Genomic DNA, 12434 nt, shown 5'->3' with positions numbered 1-12434 from the left:
ATGGTGCAAATGACTAATCAGAATCAAATATTTCATAGAGTCAACAAACATGAAAGGAAACCACTGAATTAATATTGCATTGCCATTGTTCTGTATAGTTTCCTGTGACGCTACTTCAAGGCTTTTGTACAAGTTTTTAAAAAGTTTTTCAAGTTGAATAAGAACTGTCTCTAAATAAACTTTAATTTTTACACTGTAATATATATATATATGTTTTTGAGCGAACCACCAGTTACACTCCACCTGTGCAGTGCAAATTTGTTTAAGTATTGAAAAAGTGTCTCATCTTTTGGGGTGCAGTGTCAAAGAAAAACAGGATAAGATGACGTAAGGTCAGCTGACTTGGCAGAATTTGGAGTATGAGGACAGTGTTGGAAACCAAATTACCTAAACTTTTAAAAATATTGTTTCAGAAATATATGCCCTCTTTGAATTAAATGACACATTTTATATATATAAAATAGTCAATAGTCCTCAAAATAGTCCTTCATAATATCATTCTTCTCTGACTAATCAAAGGTGAAAACATGATGACAGACACATTTGGGAAAACAATGCACAGAAACGGACGTGTGCATAATTGGTTCAGGAGAACATTTTAATAAAGACAATATACAGTCAGTTCAACTGAATACAGATGTACATCTATATTACAGTGCAGCAGTATCTGTACTCAATTTTATCAATCCAATATCTACAAAGGCATTTATGAGGTATATACAAATGCATAGAAAGAATTTTCAAGCTATAGTGTTGTCACAAACTAATGCATAGTACTCAGGAAACATGTATAAAAATGTAAATAAAAGTCATGGTTCCAGGTGCATTAAGAGTATGTGTGCAGATCTGAGTGCTTATATATTTTTCTCATTCCATTTTTAACATAACTGGAATCAAAACTTTTACCATGCTGTTGTACAAAAGGTATTTCGCTCAAGACATTTGAGTGTGCCTTTTTACTTTATGAACATGAAAGTTACGATTAAGAAAAATGAAATCCATTTAATATTCATACTGTATATATTTAAATAAATATTTAGAAAATCATAAATACATGCAGCTGGTTGGCTAAAAATTATCACATTTTATATATTATAAATATGGAAAAACAAACTTCATAAAAATCGACAGTGTTCACTTGCAATAATTTTGCATGAGCAAAGAACACATAGTATGGCTCGAGAGTTGATTTAACATGATTATGTTATCAGCTAAAGGTCTTTGTATTGACAAACAACGTATGACATTTACTAAATTCATTTTTGTCATGACAATCTACACCTGGCCAAACTAAACACTGAACAGTGTATACATTAAAGCCAACATAAAGCCAAAATAAAATTGGTTGCAAGTGGTAATTCACGCTGACTTTAAAGTTTAAGATTGTAATTGCTCTCAGGGTACGTTTACACAAAAACGATACTAAAAACGGAAATGTTTTTCCTTTATGTTTTTTGCGTACAGATGACAATGTTGTCAAAACGATCCCTGTTCACATGGATCCATGAAAAAAAAAAAAATCGCTGTTTTATGCATGCAGGCCAATAGTTAGCGATGTTACTTTGTAAAGAAACACTACAGGCCTATAGACTGAACACGCAATACGCATGCGCATGACGTCACAGTTTTCACAAATTCGCGTTTTTGTAGTTTACACAGATCAGAGATGATAACGGTCTCATCTTCAAAAAACTTGCACTTTGGAACCTGTTTTCAAAAGCTTGCATTTTCAGGCCCCCAAAACGGCATTGTCATGTAAATGAATGGCCAAAACGCACAAAAAGTTTCCTGTTTTATGTTGAAAACAGTGTTGTGTAAACTGCCCCTTGGTGTCAGCAAATGGAATTGCAAAGATAATGACTTTTCAAACAAAAAATTGGAAGCCTTGCATAATTCAGGTTAAAAATGGCCCCAATCTCACATTAAAAATGAGGTGGATTAAATAAATAAAAATGACTAGACTATATTGTAATTGTTTTTATGTTGAAAAAAACTGACCTTTCAATCACTGAGGTGGAAAGCCAACCATAAAAGGGTTATTTAGTTTGCCTAATTTTAATATAGCCAATAGCAGCACATACTTAGTTTTCATACAGATTATTTGTGGGTAAATGCTAATTCTTGTTACTATTTTAAAAACAAATTATTTTCTTAATATTTTCATACCTGCCACTAGAGTAGCAGCACGTCCCTCAAAAGACCAATTTGAAACAAAGATACAGAAACTAAAAAACGTATGTTATCTTTCTCAGGGGTGAAAAATAAAGATGATAAGAGATGACCAGTTTGCATGTGCGTTTCACGAAATTGTTTGAAAAAAATGGTGTATCTGACTGACCGTTAACAACAGGGGAAATAACAAGCAAGGATGTAACCACATACTTGGGATTGGAAATACCAAACGTGCTGAAATCGTTGAAAAAATATGGTAATCACAGGCCTGATAACAAGAGGCACATAAAGCCAAGGAAACACAGAATTATACGAATGAAAGGCTCATAATCAAGGAAAGTTAGATTTCGACCAGAGTAGGCAATAACACAGAAGAACAGATAAAGAAAGAGAAACCATGTTGTCCTGAGTACACGGTAGCCAGCATTTAAACATAGCAGCATTAAAGCAACGTCCATGTCAGTGATGAATGTACATGTCTTCAGTCCACTCCTCCGCCTCCACGCACCTGTCCCTCTCCCTGTCCCGCTCCCGTCCCTGGTAGTGATAGTGGTTGTGGTGTGGGTGAGCGTAGTGGTGTGATTGTTGGTGCGAGCGCAGCTGTATCGGCTGTCTCTGTTGCCTGTTGTGCTCGTTGTGCTCCAGCTCATAGTCCTGCTGCCCGTGGTGGGAATAATCCGGCTGAATGTCTGTGGTCCCGCCGCGGCGGTGGTGGTGATGTCGATGGTGATGGTTATGGTCCTTTTGAATTGTAGTCCTGTTATGGTAGACCTCGGTTTGATCCGGGTCGCCCTCACCCGGGAGAGCGCGCCTGCTCCGGGACTCTGTGTGCGAAGCGTCTTTAGTGGGAAGCTGCTCCATGTCGGTGGGCTGCTGCTGGCGCATGTGGTGCTGGTGTTTGTTGTGGGGCTCGGTCGGTCGGCTGGTGCTGGAGCGGTGGTGATGATGATGGTGGTGATGGTGATGGCTGCGTCTCTTTGGCTCACTACGAAGGAGCCTCTCCTCCTCCTCAGCCTCCTCCAGCACTTCCTCTTCTTCTTCCTCCTCCTCCTCCTCCTCTCTCGTCTCCTGAGCCTGGGGCAAAAGCTCCTGCTGGTTCTCTTGATATCCTTTTCTCTTGGTGGCGGCAATCTTCTTGCTTTTCTGTTCATCCTGTAAATGGGATACATTAAATGAAAATTAGAGATTTGTGGATTTTAGACAGCTTTGAGGCCATTTAGAAAAAAAAACCCAGACCAAAACAGTCATTGTACCATTTATTTTTCTCCATAGAGGAATTTTTGGGATTTTTAATGATAACATTTAAACTGACAGACCTATTGTGAGGTACAAGGTTGTGTACCTCACTAAGTACCCCACTAAGTGATGGAATATATATATATTTAAAGCCACCAGTCTGCATTATTTAAACATTTTTTTAAATAATCATGTTGAACTGTAGAATTCCTGGTGAAAAACTACATTATCGTAGATTCTACAATGAAATCTCAACTAATCAGAGAATCGAAACTAGCAAATTCTGCCATTTTAGCACCCGTCCACTACCATGAAGGACTGAGAATGTCTGATTTTCAAATACTTTTTTGCTTTAAATCAAAGTTTGTAATGTTGGGATTCATCTTGTAGCTGGTTGGTTTGATTCCTGGTTTATATATCTTTAACTAACTGCTGCACTCTATATTAATGACTCATCCTACCTTCACTACACAGATTTTTTCCAATCAGATGCTCTATAGAATTAAAATGTCCTTACATGAAGCAACGAACAGGAACAGAAGAATACATTAGAGCATGGAACTAGCAATGCCAAAGTCATAGGTTTGATTCCCAGGGAAAACAAGAACTTTAATGCAGTGTAAGTCACTTAGGATAGAAGTGTCTACCAAGCAGTGTTGGGAAAAGCTACTATTAGTAATGAGTTAATGCATTACAATATTGTGTTACTCCCTAAAAAAGCAATCATACAGGCCTACCAGTAAAAAAAAATTCAGACATCACCACCAACTAGTCGTTTATTGAAATATGTAGTAGTTTAACAAATTCCTTGGTGAGCCTAATTAAAAGTACAAGTAAGCAACTGCTTGTTTAGCCTTGTGCAAAGACACTAAACTACGAAAATGGCACTAAACTGCCCTACTTTAAAGTTTACTTACAACACCTAATAAGCTATTACTAATATGAAAAAGTAGAACAAACTAGTAGGTACTGACACTAAAGGCATTTTACCTCAGAGACCACCATCTCACTCACCGAAGGTCCTTTAAGCTCAAGTCTTCTTTAAATGTCCAAGAGAGTTTAGTAAGAGGTAGGGAGGAAATTGTAAATGTCACAGAATGACACACCACTTAGCAAAATTTCAGACTCTATGGAGTCTGTAGATGTTTCCAAGCAGTCATAATTTAGGACTTGCACAGAAGAACGAACAAGTAAACAAGTACATCTAATAAAATCTGCTATAATGTGGATAAAACCGGAGAGACATTCATTCAAATTAGTACTAAAAATGCAGTATACAAAAATATACAGCGTTGTCAGTGAGGAGCATATTTGAGATGAAATATGAGATGTGTGAGGAAAATAAAGAAAATGGTCTGTAATTTGAAATAACTGTATTTGGAAAATTGTGTGTATTTAGAATACATAAAATGCTAGCAATGAGATAAGCCTTTAAATGAGATAAGACAAAAGAGTTGGACATTTTATTACAGAACGCTACATAATACATAATGGGAAATGTGGTAGAAATGACACTGTTTAAGATTTTATGAATATATGTACACTACCTTTCTAAAGATTGGGGTCAGCTGTATCTTTTTTTCTTTAAAATTAATGCTTTTTAATTTAGTTAGGTCATTAAATTGATCAAAAGTGACAGTAAAGACATTTGTAATGTTACACAAGATTTCTATTTCAAACAAATGATGTTCTTTTGAACTTTCTATTCATCAAAACAATTCCACAAAAATATCAAGCAGCACAACTGTTTGAACAGCGATAATAAAAAGTATTTTTTCTTGAACATCAAATCAGCATATTTAGAATGATTTCTGAAGGATCATGTGACACTGAAGACATTTTAAAACGTAATGTATTTCTGTGATGGCAAAGCTGAATTTTCAGCATCATTATAGAAATCCGTAGGCTCTATCTGTATAGTAAATGTTCAATCTCAGTAGTTCATCTCCTGTTTTTCCTCATCAGAGTGTGTCCAGTACCTTAGCAGGTGTGGGGCTGGTGGGGAGTGTGTTTTCTGCCAGTTTCTCCAGCATGGGGTTGGGAGGTTCCATTTCAGGAGGGTGTGTGGCTCTCCAGTAGGCCTCCAGGTAATCAGCGATGTGTTCACAGGCATCTGACAGCTGGTTCTCATCCAAGATGACATCGAACAGCTCCTGTGAGAGAGACCAATAGTGACGTCACAACAAGTGACAGTGAAATGAAGCCAATAGCACTGCAGGGAGGCTAATCTATGTAAACGACTGCCTTGGGTGCTTTGCAACATGATGCAGTGTAAAAATAACAGTCTCTTGATAATCAGATCAGTTTGTGATTAGGCCCTCCAGCTAGACTTGAATTATAAATAAGGGCAGTGTTAAAAGAAGGCCATCAAAGAGGTTCGGAATGTGGGTGTTCATATTGATTTTCTAAAAAAACTGACTCTAAGTTTGTTAGAAGTTATATATCAAGAGCATAACAGGGTGACATTTTATATCACGATCATGGGACATTCTGTAAAGTTAAGAGGGCTGGATTTTAGCAAAGAGTCAACTGCTATCATATTTAAGTATTCGGATGGCCAACCCGATCACACTAAATGGGTCTCTATAGCACGCAATGTGTTTATCGTGTAATTTATACGCGAAAATGAGTTTTTACGTGCATAGGATACGCATGGGTTGGTTAGGGTAGGTTTAGTAGTGGTGTGGGGTGCGTGTGTATTATACGTTTGGGTAGAATTAGTGGTGTGGGGTGCGTGTGTATTACACGCAAATGAACTGCGTATCAAATGCACGCGAAAACTGCGTATCATATGCACGTAAAAACTCATTTTCGCGTATAAATTGCACGATAATACACAATGTGTGCTATAGAGACGCATTTACGTGAGAACGGGCTGGGATGGCACACTTACATTAGGACACTGGGCCAGTTTGTCTGCGGCCACCATCTGGACATTCAAATGTTTAGTCTGAGATTTGCCCCTGGTCTTTATCAGTCTTGTGAGAACCTGAACAGCAGATGAAAAGAGGAAGGAAAAAGGGACAGGAAGGATGAGTGGGAGGCATAGGGGGTGAAAGTACACTGGACGTTAGGTCATATCGGGTCACAAGAGAAAGGTTAGTGTTTTTCTGTAACTGGTCTTCTTTCAAAGAAGCGTTTCCTGTGTGAATATTAGCTACACATTCAAATGCTTCTGGACAGTGAATGAAACCATGCTTTCTGTAGCCTAGTGACAGACAGATAGATCTTATTCATATGACAGATATTTATCATTTTGAACAATGTAGTGCACTTTGAAAGGAAATAAATAAAAAGACAGGTGGTTATCAGAAAAACGACAGGTTTATCAAACAATCTGATATATAGTACCAGATCAGATATCGCTGTCCTGGCAGAATAATCTTGTTTCTGCCTCCTAGTGGCTTAAATTCATTTTTTTCCTATTGTAAAACTAACTGAATTCTTGAACATGTTAGCAAACATGGCATTTTTTAGCATTTTCTCAAACTAGGGAAATGACAGAAACCAGCTGGAACTGGTTGGTATACTGAATTAAAGCTGAATGAGGTTTTTTTCTGATGACTATCTATGACTAGGTATTTAATGGATGACTTTGATGGAAGTATTGAACATTATTTATTTCATAATAAGAGTTGAACATAATACTTCACACTGAATAAGTCCTGTTTTGCCATTTAAATCTTTAAAACCTAAAATAAATTGTTTTACAGATTATTACTGCAGAATGTGGTGCATCTTCATGTAGTGGTAACTAATCACCATTACAACCATATCCATACATATTCATTTAATTTCATACAAATTAAATGAACGATATGTATTAGGAAAAACATCATTTAAAATGAAAAATATATATATTTTCAATCAGATCAAACAGTGACACAATATACTTATTTTTCATATAAATGCTTGTGTACTTTTTAACCCTCAGGGCTTCTTCGTTTAGGGGTTACACTTAGCTTCCTCCCGGTCAAAAAAGACCGAAGCCTTAAAAAATTTAACTTTTTTTTCCCCAGGAAAACCAATGAAATATATTTTTGTTCAATAATATTTTTTTTATTATTATTTAGAATTTTTAAAGATTTCTATGATACTTTGCATTAATTATATAATTTTTATGAGCTATTTTTTTTACATTAGAATTAATATATATTTTTATTTTATTTAATTTTTCAATAAATGCAACATTTCACATAAAAATAGAGTGCAGGCCTAAAAAAAAAAAAAATTCAAGTGAGAAGAGCGTCATCTAGTGGCTTTAAAAATATATAAATGTGTGAAACGTCCTGTAACCACCTGTAGGCTGCCTATAGCTTCCTATATAAATACATAGAAAGGCTTTTTGATTCCTATTGTTGTTTTAGACATGATTTCTCTATCTTATTCGGTTTTTTTTTTATTTAGATATATATTTAGATATTCTAAAAGACTACTTTTTTCTTTTTTCTTTTTTTTTTAGATAAGTATCAGGTTTTGCATTATGATTACAATCAAACAATAACATTTGGTTAGAAAGGGAACACAATGCAAACATTTTTGTTACTCAGTATTTGATAATTAAAAAATCGAACAAAATCAGTGTGCATGTGTGTGTGCATGCATTTGAGCGAGAGTTTTTTTTCATTTATTGATTTTATTTTGCTTATTCTAAAAATTTGCTCTTGCAGTCTTGCCAGTTTATCTGTGTGTGTGTGTGTGTGTGTGTGTGTGTGTGTGTGCGTGGGGGGGGGGTTGTCTTATTTGCACTCTTGTTTTAGAGTGTCACCCCTTCATTGCTGTACACTTTTTTTCTGCACAGTGGCTGATCAGTAGTTTGTACCACCAAAAGTTTCTCTGAGGTGTCCTATTTTTTCGTATTTCCCATTCATTTCCTATGGTCGGTCATTTTTGACCGGGAGGAAGCTAAGTGTGACTATTTTTTTTACGACCCTTTAATATATCCGAATCATCTCCTTGATTGTTTTGTGTGTTGTTCACATAGGTAATACAACAAAAGTCACCAAGTTTCATCCCATTCCGATGAAGCAAAAAAAAAATAACATTTCAAAATGTAACAGTTTTCGGTCATTTTTGACCCGAAGAAGCCCAGTTAACATAGCCTGGGAAAACCTAGACAACTTCCAAATTTAGATTTGCTCTGAAAGTTAGTCTGGCAAAGAGCTCATTCAAGCCCATTTCCAATCCGTCGAAATCGAGGCACCAATCAGAAACGTTGGGGCGGGCTTTACACGATGACGACAGCGCTGGGATTTTGAAGCAGATTTTGTAGCCTACATTACAAAGATGGATGCCGCCGTCGAACATCACTCGTTCGAATCAGCTATCGCGTCTGTTTTAAGCGATTTGAAGGTTTCCTTTTTGTTAAAAACCGAGCAAAGAACAACACTCAGAGATGTTTCTGCCGCTCTGCATACGTCATCTCCTTCATCGCTCTGATTGGTTTTAGGTCTATCCGCAACGTCCGTTGGTGACGCCCCTTTGGACATGATTTGTCTATGACGCTTTGCCAGACCATAACTCAGTTACAACTGAGAATGGTCTGGTTTTAACCAGGCTACAGTTAACAAAGAATCCAGAAAAAAGTATCACGGATTCCCAAAAATATTAAGCAGCGCAACTGTTTTATCATCAAATAAATTGAGACTGGATAAGCATGAGAGAATTCGGTAACACTTTACAATAAGTTTCATTTGTTAACATTAGTTAACATGAACTAACAATGAACAATACTTCTACAGCATTATTAATCTTAGTTGATGTTCATTTTAACATTTATTAATACATTTTAAAAAATCAAAAGTTCTATTTGTTAACAGTTATTGCACCGTGAACTAACATGAACAAACAATTAACTATTTTTTATTAATATTAAGATTAATGAATGTTGTAAGAAATACGTTAATCACTGTTAGTTCATGTTAGTTAATACATTAACTAATGTTAACAAATAAGACATTATTGTAAAGTGTTACCGAGAATTCTTTCAAACACATTTAAAAAAAATTTACCGACCCCACATTTTTAAACGGCAGTATCTGTTTCATCAGTAAGCAAATGATTGATGTGAGAATGTTTGCAAGTTCTGTGAACATAATTTCTGACCTTAGGTGATGAAATCTTGACATACACCAGGATAGGGGCCAAGGAGGTCTTGCTTAGTTGGATAGGGTGGTTAATGGTGTCGGCATCCAGAACCACAAGCTGTAGGCTGCGTGCTAACTCAAAAATCCTCTCAACCTCTCCTTGGATTTGGGCTGTAGGGACAGATAAAGAAATGAATTAGGCTAGTCGTCAACCTAAAAATCCTTATACCATCTTAAAAAAATATTATTCTATCAAAGTACAAATGTACTAAGTACAAACACTGCTGAATTGCAGCCAAAAGCACTTAAAATGGAATGGAATGGGAAGCTTTTTTGTGTCCAGTTCCACTAATACAAGTAGAAAGAAAAGAAGAAATAAAGCTTTTTGCTTTAAGTGTAAGGTGAAAGTCCCATCTTTAAAACTAAACACATTCCATACTCAGGTCATGCAATATGTTTTTGAAAATAGAGATGATCAAAATATGCTGACAGAACAGTTCCTCGTCCACAGGAAGTAACAGAACAATGAAGGTTTAAAACTTGCTCTTTGCTCCAAATTGAGCAAACTTTAATGATAAAAAAACATCACAAGTGAGTTCAAAATCAGCTCACACGGTGCTCAGCGTTTTCTTTTTTTTCACATTTTTCTTTTTTTAAATGTAAATCATGAGGGGAAAAATCTAAACTATTTTAGTCTTTTCTTACATGATTTATATCTTGTTTTAGATGTTGTTTTCAGAAAAACAAGAAAAAAATACTTCTTAAGCAGCGCATTACACATACACTGAATACTTTGGCTTGCATTTATTTGACCAAAAAAATGCACAAATTATGGATATTTTGTGGTGTCTAACACAAGCCGAAGCTTTTAGGTGCAGTGACCTTCACTAAAAGTTTCAGGGTTCTTTGACACTTATAGTGTTCTCTAAAAGAGGTAAAGCAGTTTTACACCAACAGGAATGAGTCGGGGAACATAGACAGGCTACTGCTGTAATACATACCCGCGGCATCTGAGGTAAGAGAGCAATATGAGGGACAGAGTGGAGAGAACCAGAACCAATCAGATCCTGTCAGCTAACCAAAGCTAGCTACACACCTCAGATCCACACCCACTAATGTTAAACAGCTACTTAAAATTCACCCAAAAATGAAAATTCTGTCATCATTTACTCACCCTCGAGTAGTTGTTCCAAACCTGTATGAGTTTCTGTCTTCTGCTGAACTCAAAAGAACATATTTTGAAGAATGTTGGTAGCCAAGCAGTTGATGGGCCCCATTGACTTCCATAGTATTTCATTCCCCATACCATAAAAGTCAATGGGGCCCATCAACTGTTTGGTTACCCATATTCTACAAAATATCTTCTTTTGAGTTCAGCACAAGAAAGAAACTCATGCAGGTTGGGAACAACTTGAGGGTGAGTAAATTATGACAATTTTCTTTTCATTTTTCGTTGAACTATCTCTTTAATAATTACAATGACAAGATACAACTTTTTTGTGTTGTGAGAATTGCACTAATTTAAAAGCAGTGGGAGTTTATCTGTAAGTGGGATCTTTTTTCTTTTTTTTTTACACACAGGAAAAATAGTTTTATTAATCAGTATTTCTGTCTTGTTTTCCTAATATTTAAATACATAAAACTAAATAGATATACTTAATAAGAAAAATGTTATTTAATATTTTGTGCAGTTTTGCTTATCAAGTACATTTATCTTGTTTTAAAATATGAAATTATTACTTAAAATTAAGACAAAAATACTTTTTTTTTGCATTGAACTATCAAGCTCTGGTCCTTTTATCCCAGTGTTAAATAGATGGTAATTATTAATCAGCTTTATCAATACATGATCTAAAGTATTAGTATATGCATTTGTTTGGGTGCAATGACTAATACATTCTTTAGACTCTCTCTGATTCTGAATTAGACTGAATTAATATTAAGACAATACATTCAGAATATATTATGTATTTGGTATGGAATGACATAAAAGACCAAGTAGTGATTACCTAAACTAGAGCGGGTGTTGGAGCGATCCATGATGGCGTGCTTGCTGGGGTTGTTGAGGATCGACCGCTTGGCAAGTGCAATATCTGCCGTCACCCGGGTGATAGTTATTCTAATGATGGATTAACATATTAGAAACAACATTCTATATGACTACACACAATTATTACAACAGCAAATATTGACTGTGATGAGTCAACAGTCCATTAACTCCTTAATCATGTGTGCCATACCTTCCATCAAATCTGTGTTTTAAAAAATCAAAGAGTGCTTTTTGCATCATGTCCGTAACCTGTACATTCAAATACAAGAGAGTAAAAATGCAATTCATTAACACTTCATGAAAAAAACTAAAGTGTAGGTTCAGTTACGTACAGTAGAGGGCAGTACACATTTTTACATAATAAGTGTGGCATAACAGAACATAAGAACATTATTCTCTGCTATAAGACACATTATACACAATTTAAATTGAGAATGATACTTTGTTTTAAGAGTAAAATATTTGTATATGTCTGCTGAGCCACTGGGTCCTTTAAAACAGTAATGTTGAAAATCCTCAGAGACTTTGGACAGTGAATGACTGAACACTGCACATATGGAGACAGTGGCAAACGGCCCTCACCTCATAGCCCTTGAGCGAAGGCCCCATGAGCACCACAGGACGCATGGAAGGCACAACATCATATGCAGCCAGTTGCTCTCCCTGCATTTAAAGACACTTGTTGAAAATATGCTTAAATAAGCAGGCAATATATAAATATATTAACATAAATGTGTATGTTGGGGTCATATTAAAAGCATTATGTATTTGCTCACCGATTTCTTCTTCACTTGCTGAACTAAAGGTAAATATTTTGAAAAATTAAAAAATTTAATTACACACACAGACTTAAAATGATAACATTATTTATGTTATCCACATACATTCTA

At 35.7% G+C, this 12434-nt stretch overlaps 1 protein-coding gene across 5 annotated transcripts in view; it reads right to left on the bottom strand.

Annotated features, from left to right (window-relative positions):
* Positions 1-2217: 2217 nt before the first annotated feature.
* cacnb2b (calcium channel, voltage-dependent, beta 2b) overlaps positions 2218-12434 on the bottom strand; it is a 42947-nt gene continuing 32730 nt past the window's right edge. For 2 of the 5 annotated variants that reach the window (XM_056267528.1, XM_056267531.1), the window contains exons 6-13: positions 12321-12343; positions 12127-12207; positions 11735-11793; positions 11497-11613; positions 9514-9667; positions 6302-6397; positions 5388-5561; positions 2219-3324 (exon numbers count right to left, since the gene is read on the bottom strand). In XM_056267528.1, the coding sequence (XP_056123503.1) occupies positions 2632-3324; positions 5388-5561; positions 6302-6397; positions 9514-9667; positions 11497-11613; positions 11735-11793; positions 12127-12207; positions 12321-12343 (1397 nt within the window). In that variant the 3' untranslated portion in view covers positions 2219-2631. Of the gene's footprint in view, positions 3325-5387; positions 5562-6301; positions 6398-9513; positions 9668-11496; positions 11614-11734; positions 11794-12126; positions 12208-12320; positions 12344-12434 lie in introns of all 5 variants that reach the window. The other 3 variants (XM_056267529.1, XM_056267532.1, XM_056267530.1) reach the window with 2 other exon arrangements.

This window comes from Rhinichthys klamathensis, unplaced genomic scaffold (assembly GCF_029890125.1).
Source record: "Rhinichthys klamathensis goyatoka isolate OS25496 unplaced genomic scaffold, OSU_Roscu_1.1 h1tg000261l_1, whole genome shotgun sequence".
NCBI lineage: Eukaryota > Metazoa > Chordata > Actinopteri > Cypriniformes > Leuciscidae > Rhinichthys > Rhinichthys klamathensis.
This window is presented reverse-complemented; position numbering and strand designations above follow the sequence as displayed.